The 25,903-nt window shown below is 40.6% G+C and overlaps 1 protein-coding gene across 3 annotated transcripts in view; it reads left to right on the forward strand.

Moving 5' to 3' along the window:
* Window positions 1-25,903, forward strand: part of PHF20L1 (PHD finger protein 20 like 1) — a 312,587-nt gene that overhangs the window by 263,895 nt on the left and 22,789 nt on the right. For all 3 annotated transcript variants that reach the window (XM_030219345.1, XM_030219361.1, XM_030219352.1), the window contains exons 15-17: window positions 958-1,065; window positions 8,185-8,349; window positions 21,307-21,488. In XM_030219345.1, coding sequence (XP_030075205.1) covers window positions 958-1,065; window positions 8,185-8,349; window positions 21,307-21,488 — 455 coding nt within the window. The remainder of the gene's footprint in view (window positions 1-957; window positions 1,066-8,184; window positions 8,350-21,306; window positions 21,489-25,903) is intronic.

Below are 25,903 nucleotides of genomic sequence, written 5' to 3' on the forward strand. Positions count from 1 at the left end.
GAGCTGGATGGATGCCACTATAATGTGTTCAATATTGTAAATTTTAATTTGTATAAGATCTTCTAAAAGAAATACATTAAGAAAACTTTGATCTTGCCATTTTATTGTTAAATATTTCAAAGTTATTTAAACCTGGAAAATGGTTTGTAATAATAAAAACAGCGTAGTCTCTCTTTTCAGACCACCATAGTAAGTATCTTAATTGTTTCCATATAATGGTGAGTTACTTAGCTATCAAGCAGTTACTTAATTTAGCTGTCAAATTAGAGCCTACTAAATCCTTTGCACTCTGAGTGAGAGTTAAGAAATGCAGGGCTGTCGCATTGGTTTAACTGGAGGCTGCTTTCTGAACCCTGAGAAGAGAGGAAGCCCCCTCCCCCCACCTGCATTGCTTGATAGCAGGCAACACTTGTCAGCTTTTAAAACGAAGCAAACCTTAGAACTCTTACTCAGACAGTTTTTTGCAAGATACTTAAGCTATAGAGCAGTGTACATATTTTGTTGTCAACTGTTGTGATCTTATTTTGGGAACTACGAGTCAATCAAGTCATGAAATAAAAGAAAATAGAAATACCCAGATAATTGTGTTAAAGTACATGATATTTTTGCATGTGATCCCTGACCCTATCCTAAGTCATCCTGGCTGAAATTAGGTTTCATGTGGGTCCTGACTGAGTTGAAAGCCCAAGAGAGAATTACATTAGCCAACCAAAAGAAATGATCTCACCAGTAGTCATCCATGGTGTCAAAAGCTATTCTTTAATTCAGTACTTACCTATGTGTTGTGTTAATTGGATTAGTATTCGGATTTGGTCTCTAGTAACCCAATGCCAAAGTACTATAGAATCATTGTGTTGAAAGCCACTGTCTTTGTGCAGTTTAACACATTTAACTACTGTTTACTAAATAGTAATTTTTGTTGGTAATTGGCATTTTTAACGTGAAAATGTCTCTTAGGTAAAAGGAAAGAAAAGGATAAAGAACGGAAGGAAAAAAGGGACAAAGATCACTTTAAGTCCAAACAGAAAAAGAAAAAGAAGAAGAAGAAGAAATCCAAACAGCATGGTATGTATCAGGTGCATTTGGTACAGAAACATGGGAGTTTGTACATGGACGCTTGTGATCCTTAAACTGGAGGGTAGGATGACACGTTGATTTTTCTATATTTTATGGAAATGACAAATATAGAAAGACTTTTTCCTTTAGTTAATTATCACAACAAGGAATACACTTTTACTTTTTACTTTTGTGAAACAGTGGTCAGTCAAGGCTGGTTAGGGCTTGAAACGCAGCTGAAAAAAACATGAGATCCTTAAAAGGAAAAAATAACAGCCACCAGACTAATTTTCATTTGCAGTTATACTTTATTTACAGAGTAGCTGTTAAATCTTTATCATCTCCTGGTTTTATATAGTCATGTGTGAAAACTTAGCATCCTAGACAAAAATGGAGAGCATGGTGAACAAACAGCTCACTGAGTATCTGGATAGGTTCTCCATATTCCATGAATCGCAGTCGGGATTTCGTACCCTTCACAGCACTGAAACTGTGCTCGTCACACTTTTATCAAACTTCAAGCAAGAAATAGCATTTGGGAAAAGCATTCTTCTACTACAATTTGACTTGTCAAGTGCTTTTGACATGGTGGACCACACCATCCTGTTAAGACTCCTCGACTACTTTAGAGTCGGTGGACATGTTCTAGCATGGCTGAAAGGTTTCTTAACCACCAGGACCTACCAAGTAAAGTCCAACTCATGGTTATCCCCTCCATGGTACCCGGTCTGTGGTATGCCCCAAGGATCGCCGCTTTCCCCTACACTCTTCAACGTAATGCTGATTCCCCTGGCCACAGCCCTTTCAAAGCTTGGTCTTCACCCATTTATCTATGCAGATGACGTCACTATTTACATCCCTTTTCGGACAAACTTCACCGAAATCACTAATGAAATCAGCCATGGGATAAACACCATCATCACTTTGGCTAACTTCTTCAAATTAAAGCTTAATACAGAAAAAACTCATTGCCTTATTCTTACCTCTCCCTTTAACAAATACATACCCACTACCTTAAACGTACCAGGCCTCACCTTGCCCATCTCTGAAAGTCTACGAATACTAGGAGTCATTGTGGACCGGAACTTAACACTGTTGGATCATACCGCCTCAACCACCAAGAAAATATTCTTCTCTCTGGAAGCTAAAACAATTGAAGCCTTATTTTCCGAGAGGGGTATTTTGCAATTTAGTCAGATCGCTAGTCTTAAGCCGACTCGATTACTGCAATGGCATATACACAGAGTGCACAGGCCTGCTTCTCAAAAAGCTACAAACTGCCCAAAACATGGCAGCTCAACTTATCTACGGAGCGTCAAAGTTCACCTGTTCCAGACCACTTCGTGAGAAGCTACACTGGCTCCCTGTACAGGAGCGAATAACTTTTAAAATTTGTACCCTAGTCCATAAGATACTCTACGGAGCAGCTCCAGCATATATGGATGCCCTTGTCAACTTACCACCAAGGAATTCACTTAGAACTGCTCTTTCTTACTTAAACCGCCTCCATTACCATGTGTGTTCTGGACTCAAGTATAAAACCACATATGCTTCCACCTTTTCCTACATCAGTACTCATTTGTGGAATGCATTGCCCACATCTGTAAAAACAGTTCAAGATCATCTGATTTTCAGGAAGTGTCTCAAGACCTACCTGTTTGGGCAAGCTTACCCTAACGATCCCGCCTTGCCTCTATGATTCTTGGACTCCGGCCCCTCTAGTGATCTTGTGGACTTACCTACTTTCTCCTATCCCTATCCTTTCCGTCCCACGTATCCCTCTCCATTTATTGTACTTGCCTGTTTGTTACTTACATGTTGTAAGCCACATTGAGCCTGCCTGCGGTGGGAAATTGTGGGGTATAAATGATATAAATAAATGCCAGTAAGCTTCAAATGAATTTGTAGAATGTCACGAATTCAACTCATTAATAAAAGCAAGTAATGCAGCTTCATTCCCCCTCTTAAATTAAAAAAAAAATCATCAATAAAACGCCACATAACTGCAGTCCATGTAACCATCCCCAATTGTCTTAATTTTAGTTTTTTTCCATCATAGTTGGCCCCTTGTAACCTTGACTGAGTTCTTCAAATAGTCTGTCTCAGTTACGCACTTCATTGATGTCAACGACCACCAAATTGCCTACTGAGAGCATCTTACCTCAGTTCTCCACACAAGCAGATACTTGTAGAGGAAATCTCCACCTTTCTACAGACCAATGTGGTCAAACCTGTGCCACCAAGGGAAGAAGGGAAGAGATTCTATTCCAGGTACTTCCTTGTGCCCAAGAAAAGGGGGGGATACTGTCCCATCCCAGATCTAAGGGCTCCTGAATATATTCCTGGTCAAAAAAAGTTCAGGATGCCTTCAGTGGGCACTCTCCTTCCCATGATTCAGGAAAAAGATTGGCTATGCTCTCTGGACATGAAAGATGCCTATACCCATATATTGATACTTGCCAGTTAAAGGAAGTATATCAGATTCTGTGTAGGGAAACACCACTACCAGTATCATCAGAACATAAGAGTAGCCACACAGGGTCAAACCAATGGTCCATCTAGCCCAGTATCCTGTTTTGCAAACAGTGGCCAAGCCAAGTCACAAGTACCTGGCAGAAACCCAAATCATGGCAACACTCCATACTACAAATCCCAGGGCAAGCAGTTACTTCCCATGTCTCTCTCAATAGAAGACTATGGACTTTTCCTCCAGGAATTTGTCCAAACCTTTTTTAAAACCCAGATACGCTAACTACTGTTACCACCTCCTCCAGCAAAGAGTTTGAGAGCTTAACTATTCATTGAGTGAAAAAATATTTCCTCCTATTTGTTTTAAAAGTATTTTCATGTAACTTCCACTAGTGTCCCCTAGTTTTTGTACTTTTGAAACGAGTAAAAAAATCGATTTACTTCTACTCGTTCTACACCACTCAGGATTTTGTACACCTCAATCATATCTCCCCTTAGCCATCTCTTTTCCAAGCTGAAGAGCCCTAACCTCTTTAGCCTTTCTTCATACAAGAGGAGTTCCATCCCCTTTATCATTTTAGTAGCTCTTCTTTGAACCTTTTCCAATTCCGCTATATCTTTTTTGAGATACGGCAACCAGAACTGAACGCAATGCTCAAGGAACGGATGCACCGTGGAGCGATACAAAGGCATTATAGTATTTTCGGTCTTATTCACCATCCAGGCGTCAAAGGGTAAATATACAGTCACTTCTTAACTGTGAAGTTCAAGGAAAGTTCTCCTACCTCACTGAAGCTTGACCTGCTGACAATCATAGGTTTCTGGGAGTTCTCTGAACTCAGGTTCCCACTCGCTTTCTCTTGGAAAACCTCTGTTTCGGGTCTCCCTCTCTCTCACTGACTCAGGGCATTTAACCTTCCTTCCCTCTGAGCCCCACCCTTCTGACTCAGGACCTGCTTTGGCAATTAAGCTCCACCTGCTTTCAGGCAGCTAAACTGCGCCCTCTTAGTGCCACCTGCTATAAGGTGGTTAACCTGCACCTTCATTGAGGGAGTGTTCCTAGCGACATCTGCTGCTATACCACTCACTTCTTCATACAGTATAAGAGGGCAAAAGCTTCAGGACCCCATAAGAGATGAAATTAAATCTCCAAACAAGAAAGGGTAAATCACATCATACGCTTAAAAACCTTATTTCAGAATTTAATAATTACTTTTCAAACTTTCAGATTAAAAAAAAAGAAGTGCAGTACTTAACTTATGTTTAAACGCAGTCTTAAAGATAAAGGGTCCAGCCGATGGTGGCCAGCATGTTTAGCAAAATAGCTTCATGAGGGTAAATGGACCAACTTACTCTCTGTAATGGCAGCATTCAGCTTGCTCAAAGCCGTTCTTCTGAGAGTGAGGCACTCCCTCGGTGGATCCTTTTTACCACTCAACTCAACAACAAAGTTCCCCAATTCTGTTCCAGGCTCAGGTCACACGGCAGACTAGCATCAGATGCCTTTCTCCTCCAATATCTCTCATAGAAAATACTTTGCTGAAACTCAAGCAAAATCAGGGGGCTATGATTCTAGTCGCCCTTTATTGGCTGAGGCAGATCAGGTTTCCTCCTCTTCTGGATTTGCCCTCAAAAAAATCTTGGAGTGTTTTCTGACCCTCAACACACAGAACAAAGGATCCCTTCTGCATCCGAACCTCCAGTCCTTGGCCCTCATGGCCTGGATGTTGAGAGCATAAAATTTGTATTCTTGAATCTGCCTGAAGGTGTCTCCAGAATCTTACTGGCTTCACTAAGAGTTGTTATTCTTTCAAGTGGAAGAGGTCTTCTGCTGTCTGGTATGAGCGTAAGGCCCTAGATCCGCTTACTTGCCCTACAAAAAACTGCTTGAATACCTCTTGCACCTCTCTGATTCTGGTATGAAAACCAACATTGTAAGGGTTTATCACAATGCAATCAATGCTTACCATCTCTGTGTAGGAGGTAAGCCCATTTCTGTACAGCCTGTAGTTTGTTTTATGAAAGGTTTGCTATTGGTAAAGCCTCCCTCCATCAAACGTACCATTGTGTTATGGGATCTCAACGTTGTTCTCACCCAGCTGATGAAAACTCCTTTTGATCTGATTGACTCCTGTCATCTGAAGTATCTGACCTGGTAAGTTGTATTTTTGGAGGTGATCACTTCAGCTCGCAGAGTCAGTGAGCTTCAGGCCCTAGTAACTGATCCACCTCACACTAAGTTTTCTCATAATAAGGTAGTTCTTCACATGCACCCACATTTTTTCCTAAGGTGGTGTCAGAGTTCTGTCTTAACCAGTCAGTTGTTCTGCCACCACTTTTCCCAAAACCAGGTCTCCATCCTAGCAAAAGTGTACTGCATACATTAGACCCAACCAGGATGGGAGTAGCCATAAACAGACATACAATCTCCAGTTGGCTAGCAGATTGCATCTTCTTCACATGTCCAGGCTGGGCTGACTCTTGTGAGTCTCATGATATCAGAGCCATGGCTACATTGGTAAATTATCTTGTGTGTGTGTGTGGGGGGGGGGGGGGGGGTTACAGAAGGCAGATGGACAGTTTTGCTAGCCCATGCAGCAGGAAAACAGGGAGGAGCCCAGGTCCGGGGGGGGGGGGGGGGCAACAGAATACAAATCAATGGACAGTGTTTTTATCCCGTGCAGCAAAAAAAATGGGGGGAGGGGAAAGAGACATACACTCCTTTGCAGCCTATAAAATAAAATTTAAAAAGGGAAGGGGTGGGGATGCACACACACAGCCTTCTTTTGCAGCCCATAAAATAAAAAAGGGGAGAGAGAAGCACACACACAATCTTATTTTTTCCAGACCATAAATTAAAAAAAAAAAAAAAAAAAAGGTGAGAAGGGGTGTGGGAGGTACACAGCCTTTTTTTTTCAGCCTATTAAAAAAAAAAAAAGAAAGAAAGGGGATGGATGGCAAGTCACACACACACACTTTTTTCAGCCCATAAAATACATGGTCAAGATAAGAGGGGTCATCAAGGGAAGCAAGAGTGAGATTTCAGAGGGGGGATGGAAGTAAGGGAGACCCAGAGAGGGGGGGGGGGGGGGTGGCAGGGAAGCAAGGGGAAATGTCAGACAAGGAGGTTGAAGAAAACAGGAGATGAGGTATTCCTATCTAATCCATTATACAGACTTTAGCTCACCCAAAACAATAGCAAATGCTAAAGCAATAGAAAAAGTTTATTAAAAATAAATGCTGGTCTAAAGCTGTTCTAGTTGGATAGGCAGTGCCTTAAAAGGTGGAGGACAAAAGATTTTGTTTCCTTAGTTATTTGATAGCTTTTTAATTTATTTGAACGCTTCCCTTATCTAGATATAAATGTCATGAAATAAAAATTGAACATCACTAAAACAGGTTAAAAATTATTATAGTTTGTAGAAACAGCAGTTATAATCTCTGTATTTTGTGCTCATTTACACTGTTCTATACAATACAGATGGCAAATCTTCAGTGAGAATATCCTGTTTCTTGATCTTAACTGTTGCTGTAATCTGCCTTTATTTGAGTTCAACTTTGTTTATTCAACTTCAGTTTTTCTCTCTGTTTTTTAAGAGACATAATACAAAACTTGTAAGTTGATTAAAGTGTCTTAAGTTTCAGTAAAAAGGTATCAGCGTATATATTTGCTTTGTATTTATTAACCTGTATTTCTGTGCATTCAAATTCAGTACTGTACCAGCACTGTCACTGAATTCACCTCAGCATTTTTTGCTGCCTGTTGTATGAAATCCCACTTCACAGTACAAAAATGCCAACATCTTGCCATGCTAATATAAGCTTCCAAGTGTAAAAAAAAAATATTCCTATGTTTGCATTAGTGTTTGCACTTGGCAGTACAGTGTAAAAGGTCAGAGAAGTTCCTGTTTGGTTCTTTCCTTTATAGGAGAATCAGAGCCTAGGCTTGGTTGCTCTGCACTAGCTTCCCCTCCTTAGGAAGGAAATCGTGTGCAAATGAGCTAACAGCGAGCAGCTCATTTGCATGCGATTTCCTTCATGCATGCCCATTCCTTTCCGAATCGGTAAGGGAAGGGCTTTTTCTGTTCAATTAGTGCATCAGTTAGTCCATTGCAGTGCCCCCCTAGGGTGCCCGGTTGGTGTTCTGGCATTTCAGGGGGACCAGTGCACTACGAATGCTGGCTCCTCCCATGACCAAATGAGTTGGATTTGGTCATTTTTGAGATGGGTGTCCTCGGTTTCCATTATCGCCGAAAACCGGGGATGACCATCTCAACATTTATGTCGACCATCTCTAAGGTCGACCTAAATGTTGAGATTTGGGCGTCCCCGACCGTATTATTGAAATGAAAGATGGCCGCCCATCTTGTTTCGATAATACGGGTTTCACCACCCCTTTACGGAGCCATCCGCACCCCATTCAATTATGCCCCTCCATAGTGCAAGAGGGATTTTTTGTTTGTTTGTTCAGTCATTTCTTGTGCTTACTAAAATATTTTTGCTCTAAGTGATGTAAATAAAAAATTTCAGCAAAGGATATTTTGAGACAGGTTTCTAGAGAGATCATTTGAGACCAGTAGTTAAATGTTGTTCTATCAAAAATGCACGTATTTGTTTTCTTGTCTTTTAATAACTTTATAGTGTTCTATTTTATTTTAGAATATTCAGATTTTGAGGAGAGTTCAATGGAATTTTTGGAGAGGTGCACATCTCCTGTGACAAAATCCTCCAGCAGCTCCTTGATGCTACGAAACATGTTTACAGTGAAAAACACTTCATACCAGTTTCCAAGAGCTATTCTCTCCGTTGATCTCAGTGGAGAAAGTAGGTTTTTCTTTAGATGGAATATAACCTCAATGTGGCAAATGTGGTAAAAGGGGATACAAAGCTTTGCTATGTCTGTTTTTGACTGTAGCCTTTAGTCTAAGATATGATGAGTTATACTCTTGGAGGCATTCTGTGCAAAAACTTGTAAACTCTGTGCAAAAATGTTGAAAAATCTGCATACTTTATCATTTTTGTGCTGACTTACCCATTCAGAAAGCCTGATTTCTTGCCCTGCCTTTTCACTTCTCAAATTCCACCCTCCCCAGCTCTCTCTCCTTCCTAGCACAGTTCTCTTTCTCTAACCCCTAGTCTTCTCTGCTCCTCCAAACCCCCAATCATGGGTGACCCAAGGTCCACCCCCCCAAACCCCCGTACTTCTATCTTATATTTTTCTCTACCTCTCATTCTTCCCTCCTCTCTGAAGCCACATAACCTAGCTTGCCCCAGCAAGCTCTGTCTTCAGTGGGTCCCCCTTTCCCCATGATGCCTATCTCAGGCCCCGATGCAGAAGCCCAGCGCTGTTCCAAACAGCGCTTTAAAATTAGCGCTGGAACAGCATGGGGCAATAACCCAACTATGATCAGAAGTAATAGCATGCAGATTTAGGCATGCTATTATCTGTGATCATAGGGTAAAAGTGCAGGAGGATTGTGCCTGAGCATTCCTTTATATGGTAGGGAATACCTGCCCAGCACATCCCAGGATGCACTGGGCAGGGCTGGGTGCCACCATTTTGAAGGCGGCACTGGAAGAGGAGGGAGTGTGGTACTCCTCCATCGCGCAGTTACCAGGGGGGAGCCATTAGACCACCAGGGTAGGTGGGGGGGGGGGGGGTTAGGTTAGCAGCCCACACTGGACCACCAGGGATATTTGTTTGGCATGCTGTAGATCCACCTTGTGTCAGACATCCAGCCCCTGTGTCGCTGTTGGGGGGGGGTGTCACTAGGGCTGTGCGATTGGATCCCCAGGACACAGTGGCAGCCCAGGCTCCCTGACTGATTAGGTGGTGGGGGCGGAGCAGATCCTTAGCCCTAATGCCAGCTCTGAGCTGGCATAGGGTTGGCACTATTCAGCCCCTACGATCAAAGTGCTGTTCTCTGATAATAGGGGCAGAATACAAGCAAAGCTCATTTAAATCTAATTTAAATTAGCCCTGCGCTATTGCCTCTCACGAGCTCTGTTTGCCTGATGATCATGAATACGAAGGTAAATGTCTTCTGCTGTCGTAGGCTAGATTATTCATTTAAATTGGGCTGGCCTTCATATAGCTACTCAGATCAAATGAAAAGTCAAGCTCTGGATGACAGGAGAAGGAGTAGTCACAGTCCAGGGTACAGCCAATCACCACCACCCCTTGCTGCATGCTCTGTGTGGGGAAGGCGAAGAGGGATTGAGGAGATATCCTGACTAGTGAAAAGATGAAGAACTGTGCACAAATTTTACATTGGAGCAGAATTCTCCCAGGAGTAGAGATGTAAAGTCTTGAATTATTGTGGGGAAGGGGGAGGGAGGGGATGGATTTTTGAGTGAGTTTTATTGTTGTTTAGTGTTTTGTTGTTGTTTTAATCCTCTCTGTACAGTCTTAAATTTTATAACCCACTACTTTTGGTCTTTTTATTAAATTATTAAATAAATTTTGAAATAATGAAGTAAATAGCAAATTTAAAGTTGTAAATGATATGCAACAAAGGACAGGATTTTTACTACAAGATTATCAAAGTAGTTTTCTTACAGCAAATTGGTAACTTTCACACAAAGGACTTGGAATTTATATCATCACACATGGCAGTGACTTAAAAATCATGATACAAATGTGAACAGTAGAAAGATATTATAGGTAGTCAAAGTAAAGTTCATAGTATAACATTACACAGAAGGGGTCAAGAATGTCTGAGCGCAAAATAGTTCTCTGAAAATCTAACAGAATGGGATAAAACTTGGCATGTGGGAAAACCTTTTAAAAAGACACATTGATTTGGAAAATGGACATTGTGATACTGGGTGTTACAGAGTAATAAGCCCCCTGATAAATGGTCCAATGCATTTCAGTGGGAAAAGCAGTTCCATTTTTCTGTAGCACAGAAACTTAGTGTGAAATATAGCAGTTAGAGAACAGGGCAAGGCAGTTTAAAACGTGAGATTCCCTGTGCTTCTAAATCCCCATACTGCCCTCACACCTACATACTACCCCCTCCCACAGCTGCCGCACCACCCTACAAACTGTTCCATTCCAAAGAATTAGCTCCTCCCAACTGCCCCAGACCCAAAACCTGCCCCTTGCAACTTGGTCCATTCTCAAAAGCTACACCCCCCCACATCTGCCCTGTCATCCCAACAACTATACTACCTGCAGCTGACAACACTCTACAAACTGCCCCAAACCCCAAAACTATTCGTACAATTGCTCCCCATTCCACAAATATCTCCACCTCCAAAACAGGTTCTCCACAACTATTTCTACATGCACTGACTCCTAAAACTTACTGCCCCACAAGTGCCTTCCACACCCTGCTAAAATATATGCTCAGCATATACACAACGTAGAAGAGTGATATATACACACACAGATGCAGATACTGTAAATGCACACAATTAATGTAAATAATTCCCTATCCCTTGAAACCCTTCCCCCCAAAAAGTCCCAATAAATTTCTATAGGAGAAGCAGTCCAGCAGTTGCAGTATACATATACCAATTTATTGTGACATAGCGATTAAGGGGCGGATTTCTATGGTCTATGTCCCAGAAACAACAAAGAAAGACCATGGTCAAGTATATATCACGTTCACTGTTGACTTTAATCTTGGATTGAGAATGAACATGACGGTTGGGCAGACTGGATGGATGGACCATTCAGGTCTATATCTGCCGTCACTTGCTATATTAATTGCAACTTTTTCCCTTCGTCTCCTGATCAGAGATGCATAGCAATACACAATTACACATGCACAGATATAAAGAAACATGTATATACCAGTGGCGTAGCCACGGGTGGGCTGGGGCCCACTCACCTTGGACTCAGGCCCACCCAAAATTGTGACACTCTTGCAGTGGCTGGTGGGGATCCTCAAATCTTGCCAGCTGAAGATTTTCTGTCCTTGTGCAGTCCCCACTCTTCCAAATGTCAGCCAGCAGCACTTGCCTTGAACTGAGGCTGAGACTGGCCCTTCTGCACATGCTAATTTTTTAGCACATGCAAAAGCACTGAGCGTGCACTGCCTGCCGGCAGCAGCATCAATTTGAAGCAAGTGCTGCTGGCTGCCATTTGGAAGAGTGCTGGCTGCTTGAGGAGGAGGAGGAAATCTTCAGCTGGCAGGGTTTGGGGATCCCTGCCAGTTCAAGTATTTAATATTTGGGGTTTGTGGGCAGGGAGGGTTGGAGAGAGGAGCAAACGGGGGGGGGGGGGGGGGGGGGGGGGGGGGGGATGAATTCCATGCCCACCCACCTTAGGCTCAGGCCCACCCAAAATTGGCCATCTGGCTACACCCCTGGTATATACACATACCTAACAACTTCCCCACCCCCCACACACACATTCACATGCAGAGGGGTTGGAAATGATTCATGAGCCATACTCTGCATACTTTTTTTTCCCCACTTGTTTTCTACAATACTTGACACCCAGTTCAATTTTTTTGTACCTGGTCATGGTGTCCGTTAACATATCAACTAGGACTGATGTCATTATACCTGGTCCTTTGTGACAGTCCACAATGAATATGAGAGGCATTAGTTGGGTTCTTCTTTATGCTGTCAAATTATGACATCTTGAAAAAGTACCCAGATACAGTTGCTATTTATTTTCTCTAGCTTAGGAGGATGAATGGCTGAGTCAGCCATGCTGCTCTTTCTTTTGCAAAACTATTTAAATAACTGGGCCACAGGTTAGTTGTGGAGAAACTGCACAGTGTAGAATTTTACAGAATTTCTCTTTCAAAGAGATTTTAGAATTTGGTACAGAATTTACCTGGGTCAGACAGGAGGGCAAGAGGATGCAGCTATGATTGGTGTCAGAGCAGTAAGACCAACAGCTGTGCAATTATGCAGGACTGGTAGGAAGCTGTTCCCACATAAACCGAAGCAGTATAGCTGTGGCCATGATCAAATGGGAGCAAAAAGGGCAGGCATCTGTTATGGGAGAAAGTGTAGTAATGATCCATTGTGATCATGCAGGCCTGGTAGGCAGCAGCTACAGCTGCAGTCAGCAAAGGAGAAGGAAGAGCAGGGCAGCCAGGACTGCAGGTTCTGGGTCAGGAATCTGATGAAAGAAAGAGGGTGGTGGGTTAAAGGCTTTGAGTCTGGGAAAGCAGGAGGGGGTAGAACTTGCACCAGTGAGAGAGTGTGAGCCAGTAGTGGGATTGAGAGAAAAAAGGAAGGAAGGAATGAATGCAATGGGGTGGAACATGGGAAGAAGGGGAGAACCAAAATGAGTTTTGGGATTGAAACTGGGGAAAGAAGAGCTGAAGAAGAAAGAATGGAAGAGGCTGGAGGGAAAGAGACTTGAATAGATCTGACAAGTTTTTTTTTTTTCTTGGCCTAGGTACAATGGCAATCACTTTAAATCTCACCTTTCGACTTACACAGCAGAAAGGAACTGTAGCATAGAATTTAAAACTGAAACAACTCTGTTAAACAGTCAGGCTGGCACAAGAGGTAGACTGTTTCAGAGTCAACAGAATATCTTTAGTATAAGAAGGTAGCCAAGGGGGAAAAAAAAGCTGGTTAAAAGTCAACAGAAAAAAAGAAAACAGTTTTAGTACCAAGCAGCTCAGCTACTGAGAGGAATAGGGTTGGTGGGTTTTTTTTTTTTTTGTTTTTTTTGTTTTTTTTTTTGGGGGGGGGGGGGGGGTATTTGTTGTTGGGTTTTTTTTTTTTTTTTTGTTTGGGTTTTTTAAATTATTGTATAGGATAGATTTAGGCCTGGTTAGAAATCTTTTAAGAACCTGAATGAAAAGGAAATTCATCTTGTGTGTTCATTGTAGATATCTTAAAAATCAGAGTGATAAGATTTGAGAATGTAGTCTTGGCCCTCTTCAATATGTTTAAATTTATTGTCCCATTATTTGTCTATCCAATTTTTAAACATGTTTCACTGAAGGGATAGTGCCTATTAAGAAGAACCTGGCAATTTGTTTTCGTCAATCCATACTAATAGGCATAAGAAGGAGCAGCTAGGCTGTGACAGTGACATATTTTTAAAATGTGTCTTAGAGATCCCAAGCCTTGTGGCATAAGAAGAGCGAGCCATGGCTAAAGTGCTACATTGTTTGTTGGCAAGGACCTGCCCCCTCCTTCCCAGCAGAAGAAAGAAGAACCACGGTTGTGACTGCAGTGGCTGCCCAAGAGGAAAAGAAGTGTAAAGCTGTGGTAGGAAGATTAAAGTGAAAGGAGGATTAAGGATGGACAAGGGGGAATAGAGGAGAGGGAGATGGGATGAGGTTATGAGGGGGAAAGAAAGATTGCCCATATGGCAAGAGGTACTTTCAACCCACCTCTATCTACACTCAGTGTAGATACAAATATGCACACAATGCTACTCGTTCATATGCCTCATAGCCATGGCTCAACAGTTACTAGCTTCCAAACAAGACAGACTTTACAGTATCTCTTCCCTCCAAATCCCCCACTTATGGATACATGGATTTGTACAAAGGGTAAGTGGACACTTTTTCTCATTCTAATGTTTATTATTCTAACTTTTTTGTATAATTGATGACAATACTATGCCATACTTTGTATTGTTATTTGAATATATTTACTGCTGTATATTGTCTATTGCTCATGTTTGATTTGTTCTTACTGTACACCGCCTTGAGTGTTCCTTCAAATAGTCAGTAAATAAATCCTAATAAATAAATAATGCATGTGATTCCCCATTTGTTACATTGTACAAGGGTTGAATGAAACGTAATTCCTCCAGCTCCATAATTCATCAACAGATGGGAGCATTTATGTGCTGTCTTTGAAATCTCTTCCTTAACCTCAGCTGGAGAGAAGTGAGATAAGGCTGTTTGTGAAATGGAAGCATACAATGAACACTCTGTGATTTCGGCAATGTACCATGATAGAATTTGACTGTAGGTTGTTTATTGTGATGTCTGTGTTGATGTAAGTACTGTGCATTGCCGGGCCAAAAAATGTAATGATCGTGAACCTAGAAGGGCTGATTTGTTTGATCAAAAACGAAGTGGATGATTTGTGACCGCAATGGACAAGTTTCACATGAGAGGTTGATGAACCTGTTAAATACAATTGGAGGATCTATCAAAGAGAAATTGCTGACCTACTTGGCATTTCACAAGAACATGTAGGTTACATTATTGATATTCTTGGATATTGAAAAGTTTGTTCAAGATGAGGATCCTTGCATTCTGACTTAATTGGAAATCTGTCAGCAATTGTTATCCTGAAACAAGAATAAAGGTAAAGAATTTCTTCACAAGATCATGATAGCCGATGAAACATGGGCTCATCCTTATAAGTACGTAAGTATTGCCACACTGGGACAGACCAAAGGTCGATCAAGCCCAGCATCCTGTTTCCAACAGTGGCCAATCCAGGTCACAAATACCTGGCTAGATCCCAAAAAAGTTTAATGCATTTTATGCTGCTTATCCCAGAAATAAACAGTGGACTTTCCCCAAGTCATTTTAATAATGGTCTATGGACTTTTCCTTTAGGAAGCCGCTCAAACCTTTTTTTAAACCCCACTAAGCTAGCCGCCTTTACCACATTCTCTGGCAATGAATTCCAGAGTTTAATTACACGTTGAGTGAAGAAACATTTTCTCTGATTTGTTTTAAATTTACTACTTTGTAGCTTCATCGCATGCCCCCTAGTCCTAGTATTTTTGGAAAAAGTAATCAAACAATTCATGTCTACCCGTTCCGCTCCACTCATTATTTTATAGGCCTCTATCATATCTCCCCTTAGCCGTCTTTTCTCCAAGCTGAAGAGCCCTAGCCGCATCAGCCTTTCCTCATAGGGAAGTCGTCCCATTCCCTTTATCATTTTTGTTGCCCTTTTCTGTACCTTTTCTAATTCCACTATATCTTTTTTTGAGATGCAGCGACCAGAATTGAACACAGTATTCGAGGTGCGGTTGCACCGTGGAGCGATGCAAAGGCATTTTAACATCCTCATTTTTCTTTTCCATTCCTTTCCTAATAATACCTAACATTATATTTGCTTTCTTAGCACCACATTGAGCAGAGGGTTTCAACGTATCAACGACGACACCTAGATCCCTTTCTTGGTCGGTGACTCCTAACTTGGAACCTCGCATTACATAGCTATAATTCGGGTTCCTCTTTCCCACATGCATTTTTTGCACTTGCTCACATTAAATGTCATCTGCTATTTAGACGCCCAGTCTCGTAAGGTTCTCTTGTAATTTTTCACAATCTACAACTTTGAATAACTTTGTGTCGTCAGCAAATTTAATTACCTCACTAGTTACTCCCATCTCTAGATCATTTATAAATATGTTTAAAAGTAGCAGTCCCATCACAGACCCCTGGGGAACCCCACTATCTACCCTTCTCCATTGAAAATACTGACCATTTAACCCTACTCTTTATTTTCTATCTTTTAAACAGTTTTTAATCCACAATAGGACATTACCTCCTTTCACATGACTCTACAATTTCTTCTGGAGAAGAAACAAAGCGCCAATCCATAAAGTATCACCACAAAGGCTCATCTGCAAAGAAAAGAGTCAAAACACAGTCTTCTGCAGGAAAAATCAGGGTTACAATCTTTTAGGTCATGGATGGTGGTGTTCACATGGATTTCCTTGAAGTTGATATAACCATTTAATCTAGATACTTTAACAATAATAATTATAAGGGTTGCACTAGGAATTTAAAAGAGCTGAAGGATGTCTAGTATATTTTCTTATGTGGGACCAAATAAATGCTATAGTGCTGCAGGTGAGGCTTTTCCCTATAGCACTTCTTACCATTAGCAAGGATGAGGCATCCCTTATCTGCACTTATCAGCATTTATGAGAAATATAAATAGAAAACCTCTTCCATATACCACCTGAAATTCCAGCAGCTTATAGAGTCTAAAAAGAATGGTATGCTTTGCTGTGCTGTGTCAAAGGCTATAGAAGTATTTATAAGAATGGGGCTAAGTGCTAATCCATAGTAAACCCTTGCCAAATAGAAAAAGAAGAGGGTTTCTTTTCTATGAGCCTGACAAAACGTAATTGGACAGGATCTAACAGACTTTCCCAGTTGAATGGATTAATTGAAAAAGAAAGAACTACTCTCTCAGTGACTTGCCAAAACAAAGGTAGAGAGAAATAAGGCACTTCCATTCTGGGAGTCAAAGCCAAGAAGTAGGAGTGGACCAAAAAATCTCAACAGCCAAGGTTGATTGAAGTGACTTGATTGGCACCAAATATAAATGTGACCTAACACGGGACTGTGTTTCATTGGTTCTACCATCGTCCTTAGGGGTCAAACAGTACATGCAAAATAAATACATAAATCAATGTTAAAAAAAATAAAAACATGTGACTAATAACAATGACAACCATAGTAATGATAATAATTGTAACAATAAAATAAAAATATAAAAATGTCTTATACAATATCAGATATGTTATATACTACCTACTCATTTAACAATTTACAAGTTTACTACATGACATTTATGTTTTATAATCAAATATACTGTTATATATAATTTTTTTTTAATTTTGATTTTATTCAATTCCCTTTTTATGCCATATTTATTCTTAATCACTTTACCAACCTTTGAGTATTATACATATATCTTTTTTTATATATTATGACTAGATCTTTGTGTTCGAGTGTTCTTCCTTTTTGTGATTGCGCAATGTGTTGCCCCCTTTTTCCCCAGATACTATTTCCAATTCTGTTTTATTGATGCACCCTATCATTGAGCTACTTCCTAGAAGGTCAGTTTTGTTGTTATTATTTATTATCACCACTATTTATGTGTATTTCTAATTTTTATTACATTTTCGTCCTCATATTGATTCGTATTTTCCATCTCAGCTTACATTTTTATATTTGGTTTGTTATTAATATTTTTATTGTTACAATTATTATCATTACTATGGTTGTCATTGTTATTCATGTGTTTTTATTGTTTTTAACATTGATTTATGTATTTATTTTGCATGTAGTGTTTGACCCCTGAGGAAGATGGTAGAACCAACGAAACACAGTCCCGTGTTAGGTCACATTTATATTTGGTGCCATTAAAGTCACTTCAATCAACCTTGGCTGTCGAGATTTTTTGGTCCACTCCTACTTCTTGGCTTTGACTGTTTATATGCACGTGGGGGTTTCTTTACCCTGACCTGTTGGTGGTTGTTCTGACTTCCATTTTGAGAACTGGATAGGCACTAGCCTGCTTTCATAATGATGGCAAACAGTTGTTACAATAGAGACATTTACTAGATCACAAAAGAGAGGCTGTTCCTTCTTTCAACATCCTAAATGCCATTGAAGAACAGAGATCTGATGCAGACCATGATGACTTTACAGAATTAAGAATGGATTTCATTTCAAAGCTATCCCAGTGAGTGTTGGCATGTAACTGAGTTTAGAAAGAGCAGGCAAAAAATCACTCTTCAATATCCTGAATTTTCTTTGTGAAAAAATTGAATAAAATCTTCAGCAGTCAAGTTATTATCTAGGGATTTGTTAGTTTCTCTCTGGGTTAAAAATGTCACCTTAGTATACAACTCCTGTGGACAGTTCAAAGTTATCAATACTGTGTGTAAAGTTTCAGGAATCAAGTAACAGGAGTCATATTCCCGAGGAATTGCAAAGCAATGCTTAAAAATGGATTCAGATCAGAGTGAAGCAACTATAAAACATCTAGTCTAATGTTAATTTTAGAGAAAGCATTGGAAGGTGGCCAGTGTGTGTGTCGGCAGCCAAAAAAGTAAACAGGATGCTAGGAATTATTAGGAAAGAAATGGTAAATAAGACCAAGAATATTATAATGCCTCTGTATCGCTCCATGGCGTGACCTCACCTTGAATACTGGGTTCAATTCTGGTCACCATATCTCAAAAAAGATATAGTGGAATTAGAAAAGGTTCAAAGAAGAGCAACCAAAATGATAAAGGGGGTGGATGGAATGCATCTCATATAAGGAAAGGGTGAAGAAGTTAGGGCTCTTCAGCTTGGAAAAGAGATGGCTGAGGGGAGGATATGATTGAGGTCTACAAAATCCTGAGTGGTGTAGAACAGATAGTGAATCAATTTTTCACTCTTTCAAAAAGTATAAAGACCAGGGGACACTCAATGAAATTACATGGAAATACTTTTAAAACAAATAGAAAAAAAAATTTTCATTCAAAGAATTGTTAAGCTCTGGAACTCATTGCTGGAGGGTATAGTAACAGCAGTTAACGTATCTGGGTTTAAAAAATGGTTTGAATAAGTTCCTGTAGGAAAAATCCATAGTCTGTTTTTGAGATAGACATGGGGGAAGCCACTGCTTGCCCCGGGATTGGTAGCATGGAATGTTGCTACTAATTAGGTCTTAGTTTTGTGAGTAGGTACAAGAGTGGCTTAAAGGGTAGGCGTCAGCATGCCATAATTAAAGGCGCATTCTGGTTAGTATCCATGAGGGGTTTGTACTTGAATATCTGCTTAGTATTTTAATTTAAGATCTGTAGAAGAAAAAAACATCAATACTAGTTTTACAAACTCCGAACTTGTTATATATGCAGTGGTGTCCAAGAAAGCAGTAGATAAAAAAAACAAATAGTTGAGCAGTAGATAAAACCCAAATAGGCAAATAGTTAAAAGGCTTTATTTCAAAATTACCCAATGGTACAAGTCCCACAAGTTGAGTACAACTTGTATACCTCAGCAGTGCAACATTGTTTGGCAATAAAAGCCTAGATTGGGAAGATTGAATCATAAAATAACATCTGGACATGGAAAATAGACTGTACTAAATATTCGTATTCAATTCAGCCTCGAATACTTTATTCATATTCGGCTGAATAGTGATTTAAATTCAAATTTGAATAATCCGGGGCTTTACTGTTCTGAAGCCTACTAAAATTAACACTTGATCTCTGATTTCACGATTAAATCTCAATGCCCATTATTTGATATTTGGCCAAATAATATTTTTCATTATTCGTCTTTGACCGAATAGTAAAATATGGTATTCGGTACAGCTCTACTTCATAACAAAATCAAAAACATTCATTTAAACCAAAAAGAGAAAAATAAAAGCAATCCAAAAACAGTGCCCAAAGATACGACTGGAGGTTTGAGAACTAGACCACGGATTATTTTTATAAAGCTTTTAACTTTTTATCAGCTTGGTGATTATCTGCTGCTTTCTTGGACACCATATTGATATGTGCACAGATTTTGCCTCTCTTGATTACACTGGACATTATCAGGCTTATTTTCAAAAGAGAAGGACGCTCATCTTTCGACACAAATCGGGAGATGGGCGTCCTCCCAGGGTCGCCCAAATCAGCGTAATCAAAAGCCGATTTTGGGCGTCCCCAACTGCTTTCCGTCGTGGGGATGACCAAAGTTCCCGGGGGCATGTCAGAAGCGTAGCGAAGGCAGGACTTGGACGTGCCTAACACATGGGCGCCCTCGACCCATAATGGAAAAAAGAAGGGCGTCTCTGACGAGCATTTGGCCGACTTGGTCCCTTTTTTCTTACGACCAAGCCTCAAAAAGGTGCCCGAACTGACCAGATTACTACCAGAGGGAATCGGGAATGACCTCCCCTTACTCCCCCAGTGGTCACTAACCCCCTCCCATCCTGAAAAAACAACAACTTTAAAAATATTTTGTGCCAGCCTCGAATGTCAAACTCAGGTCCCTCGCAGCAGTATGCAGGTCCCTGGAGCAGTTTTAGTGGGCGCAGGTCACTTCAGGCAGGCGGACCCAGGCCCACCCCTCATCTGCCTGTTACACTTGTGGTGGTAAATGTGAGCCCTTCAAAACCCACTGTACCCACAAGGGGTGCCCCCCTTCACCCCTAAGGAATATGGTACTAGTGTACAGTTGTGGTAGTGGGTTTTGGGGGGCTCAGCACACAAGGTAAGGGAGCTATGCACTTGGGAGCAATTTTTGAAGTCCACTGCAGTGCCCCCTAGGGTGCCCGGTTGATGTCCTGGCATGTCAGAGGGACCAGTGCACTACGAATGCTGGCTCCTCCCACAACCAAATGGCTTGAATTTGGTCGTTTCTGAGATGGGTATCCTCGGTTTCCATTATCGCCGAAAATCAGAAACGACCAAGTCTAAGGACGACCATCTCTAAGGTCAACTTAAATTTCAAGATTTGGGCGTCCCCGACCGTATTACCGAAACGAAAGAAGAACGCCTACCTTGTTTCGATAATACGGGTTTCCCTGCCCCTTCACGAGGACGTCCCCAGGAAAACTTAGGCATCCCTTTCGATTATGCCCCTCTATGTATGTACAAGACTGCTGATTTTAAAAAGGCTGATAAGTAGTGTATACAAATGGACAAACAGTTGGCAAATTGATAACTTTCGTGCATTTATATTGGACTCTAAAATCACCACCTCTTCCAGTGATCCATGGTCTACCATTTTCTTCCTTTCCAGCCTTACTGCTCTGTTATGCTGTATTCTCACATTCTTCCACTCTACCCTTCACTCTGGTTATACCTTCAACCCTTAAAAACTTCAAAATTAATTTCCAAAACAATTATAATCTAATTTTTATGTATGTTTTTCTAGTGTCTTTATCTTTTTTGTTCACTATTCATCAATTATTGTACAGATTAAGGTACCATATAAATGTTGAATAAATAAAATGAGATTTAACATGAATAAAATGGTGAACAGCATTAGTCGATAACACAGGAATTAGTTTATACTGTTGAAGGGAGAAAGCTGTTGCTCCTTGTTGTAGAAGTGTTTTGGAGATTTATGGTTTCCAAATGTTATTTACTAGACCTCTCAGACATGGAGCTCCTGGAGGATTCCTCTACTGAGAGTTTGCTGCTAAGCAGTGATGAGTACAATCAAGACTTTGATTCAGCCAATTTTGAAGAGTCTCAGGATGAAGAAGATGCCATAAACGAAATTGTCAGATGTGTTTGTGAAATGGATGAAGAAAATGGATTTATGATTCAGGTAGTAGACAGGTCTTTTTTTGATAATGTATTGAAAATTGGTCATCATTTGCATTCACTTTCTGTTTTTTTTTTCTAATTTCTGAATCTACGAATACATTATTAGAACGGCTAGGATTCTTTAACGGAAAAACATTACAGGACTTTCAGTTCCTTTCTCTGAATAGAAGCAGTTCAACAAATGTTAATAACCTTGTCCAGCATCAAACAAATACATTCTTGCACAGCTCTCTGAATGTTTTGCTTGTCATACACGATATTTCCCAAGCAGCACCTTCATTTCATTTTTGTTTGATGGTACTGTTGAACATATTTGTTTAGAGCAATATCCTCCTTTTCTTCTGGCTTGGCTTACAAAAAAGTCTTGTTTTGTTCCCCCAGTTAGCTGTCTGGCCCTTTTTGTTTGCATTTTTCTTTCTAACGTCCCTATTCAGCCAGTCTGCCCTCCTGTTCTCATGCAGTTGTTACCAACGAGCTTATCTGCCCAAATGCATGTTCTCTTCAGGCTGCCTTTTTGACTTCCTTGCTGGTAAACCAAAGTCTGGCTTATCAAATTAAGGACCACTGAGCTACAGTGACCATTGGTGCCCAAACCATGCTGAAAAGACCTTCAACCTCTTTGACTTCTTGGTTAGAGGACAGACTGAAGAGTCAGAAGTAATTCCAGTCCCCCCTACTTGAGCCAAGATGAGGGCTGTGTGTGCTTCTGAACCTAATAGTTTGCAGCAAGTATCAATGGGGTAATTCTGTAAAACAGGTGCTAACATTTGTGCATAAATATTTTGAACAGTAGCATATACATTTGTGTATGCCAAAATTGCACCTAAGCGCTATTCTGTAACTACGCACATTTCATAGTGCATAATTTGAAGGTGGGCATATGCATGGGCATCATATGGCTAGAGCGAAGGTGGGACACACATGTATGCACATAACTTGACAGAATACTATAAATTACATGTGTCTTCCCGAAACTAGGCACAAATTATAAGCTCTATGGCTGGCATAAGCACTCATACCTAAGCATATATTTGTAGATACCTGTAACACCAGTATTCTGTCTTGGATAGAGTGGTGTGGTAGCCATGGTAGTCCACTTTTAAAGGTAAGAATTAGAAATAAAACAAAGAAAAGAAGATGATACATTTTTATTGGATTAACAATACATTTTTGATTAGCTTGTGAAGGCAATACCACCGTCATATCAGAAATATTAGCTATTTATTCTTCATATAACACTGTTAACTGACTTGCAGACCAAAGTGGTTTACAAGATCAGTTAGAAACAGAAAAGAAGCACAATATATTACCGGAAAGGTAAATCCTCAAACCAAAGAGAAAAGAATGAGGGACAAGAACAGGAGAGAGTACCCACAAGATCTGAAGAAGGTATTGCCTTCGAAAGCTAATCAAAACATATATTAAGTTAGTCCAATAAAAAGGTATCATCTTATTTTTTTTCTTTATTTTGTTTTATTCTTTTTTTTATTACCAGTATTCTATGAAGGAAAGTAGTCACCTACTTTCCTTTATAGGCTATGCACCAATTAGGTGCCTTCTGAACATCTATATATAGGCACATTGTTACAGAATCCCCCCCCCCCCCCCCCCCCCCAATGGGATAACAAGTTCAGGCTGTCTTATCTGAATTGGCCTTTTGTCAGAGTCAATCTCGATCCCTCTAAGGACCCATTTTATAATTTTGATTGTCTTCTGTTTTTATAATTCTAATTTGAAAGTAGAAAAGTATTATTCCCAGCAAAAAGTATTTCCCATGTGATGGTGTATGTGCCCTCTTTTTGCTGGAGATGAGCCATAGTTAGGGAGATCTGTACATCAGATTTTGATGAACTGCTCATCTTCATAGAAAAGTTCCTTACAGTATCTGTTGCAGGTGTTGTCTGAAGACCAGACACGCAACCCTCCCATCTTTTGCTTCCTGGGTCTTTCTTGCCCAACCAACGCTATTCCATGGGAGCAGTAGAACTACAGAAGTACAGGAATCAAAGGCTTTTGTACCTTTCTAAAGATTTATGGAAGTCTGATGTCAGGCATAGTTGCCTGTCCCATGCATCTGATTTGTATAGTGTTTCAGAGAGTATCTATTAATACGTTTAATAACTTTTTCTGTTTTACAAATAATATTGAAAACAAAAATTCCATACTGGCCAATCTTATTTAAAATATAACAAATATAAAAAATAAAAAAGTATTATTCCCAGCTGAGTTCGATTCCCACTTCAGGCACAGGCAGCTCCTTGTAACTCTGGGCAAGTCACTTAACCCTCCATTGCCCCAGGTACAAATAAGTACCTGTATACAATATGTAAGCCGCATTGAGTCTGCCATGAGTGGGAAAGCACGGGGTACAAATGTAACAAAAATAAATAAAAAATAAAATATATATACACACATACATGAAAAATGAAAAACAATAAGAAATATTAATATAACAAATTTTTCTCTTATCAGCTAAGTGTAAATATGCTTTGAATCCAGAAACATTCAGCTGCCCCCCAACAGGTAGAACATTTCTCTTTGTAAGACACTATATAAAAAATGTTCCGATAGCTCCTGTCATCTGAGCAGTCGCAATATAAATCTCTTCACTGCCAGGCACACTGTGGAATTCAAAACCTGAAAAAAAATCCCAACTCGGCATTCATATAGCAAACCTGCCACACATCGGTAGCACGAAATACTATGATTCAAACAGCATGAACCCTACCTTTGAGTAGCCAGCAGTACAGGTATTACACCACTCCCTAGAATACCATTACACTTATTACTGGTCAAACAGAACAAGTGGGACTGCTTCAGCTCTCCATACAAACTACATGCAAACCGAATAGCACAGCTTGGTCACAGCCAAAACATAAGTGCATAGGAGCCAGCTGTTTGGATCCAGGTGGGGTCTGAGTAACTCCAGTATTGAGGAAGTTCCTTCATTGTGGCCAGGCAGGGGTTATTTGTATTGTCTGGCACTCCCAATCATTTTGAATGACTGGCACTTCTCCACAGTTAGGTCCTCACCAAATATAGAACACAAATCAGAAATAGAAATATGAAAATAAAAATTTGAACTAGTGAAAAACGAATTCATTTACTCTTTTGTTGAACACAATACAAAGACATCCACAATGAACGTTTCCAAAATTGAACTAGTGAAAAACGAATTCATTTACTCTTTTATTGAACACAATACAAAGACATCCACAATGAACTTTTCCCAAAACTAGCACATTCCAGTTCATGAATGCATAATAGAAAATTTTTTTTCTGCCTTTGTTGTCTGAGCTTTTTATTTTTCCAGGCATGTTGGTCCCAGCGAGTTTCTCTTAGCTTTCCTGTCTGTCTGTTTTCTGTTCCCTCACATCTGTCTACATATTGATCATTCCCTTTTAGATTTCCTCCCTTTCTTTTCTGACTTTGCTCAAATTTCACCCTCTTTCTCACTTTCCAGTTCTCCACCTCCTTTTTATTTTTCACCTACTTATCATATTTCCCTCTCCATTTCTCAGTCCCTAGCTCTTCCATTTCTACTTTCACTCCTTCCCCAGTTTCCGGTTCCCTTTGCTAACGCATTCCCAATTACCACGTTTTAAATCTGTACTCACTTTCCTCATCTTGATAAATCCCCATAGCTTCACCCACATTGTTCCTTCATGTTCAGAATCTCCCCTGCCTCCATTTTTGTAGCTCAGCATCTGTCTTTCTCCTTTCCACTGCCCAGCATCTTGTCTCCCTCTCATCTCCTCCACCCCACTGTTATAGCCCAACCTCTTCCCTCTCTGTCCACTCACCAAACTTGTAGCCAAACATTTTCCATAACTCTCTCCCTCCCCCCCCCCCCCCCCCCCCATACACACACATTTTCAGTCTAGCATTCCCTGTGTCCTCTTTCCTCGCTTCCCTCCCAACAGAGCAGATTCTCCCCTTTGGTTCCCAACAGTACATATTCATTCTCTCTCTCTCCTCCCCCCCCCCCCCCCAAATAATCAGCATCCTCTTCTCTATCCCTTACTCATTCCCCCTCTTTCATATTTTCCTTCCATTTTCAGCAACTTCACTTTTCCTCACTTTCATTTCTAGAATCCCGCTGTCTCTCATCTCCCACGTTCCACTCATCTCCCTCTCCAGCATTTCTTTTCTCCCCCCACATGGCCTAGCATTTCTCCTCTCTCTCTCTCTCTCTCCCCCTCCCCCACTGGTTCAACATTTGTCCTCTTTCTCCCCCCTCCCACCACTGGTCAAGCATTTGTCCCCTTTCTCCCCCCTCCTACCACTGGTCCAGCATTTCTCCCTTTCCCCTCCACTGGTCCAGTGTTTCTTCTTCTCTTCCCCCAGTGGTCCAATGTTTCTCCATCCATCCTCTCAATAGACCAGTGTTTCTCTTTCTCCTTCCCCAGCTGGCAA

The sequence above is a fragment of the Microcaecilia unicolor genome, chromosome 1 (genome assembly GCF_901765095.1).
Source record: "Microcaecilia unicolor chromosome 1, aMicUni1.1, whole genome shotgun sequence".
NCBI classification, from domain to species: Eukaryota; Metazoa; Chordata; class Amphibia; order Gymnophiona; family Siphonopidae; genus Microcaecilia; species Microcaecilia unicolor.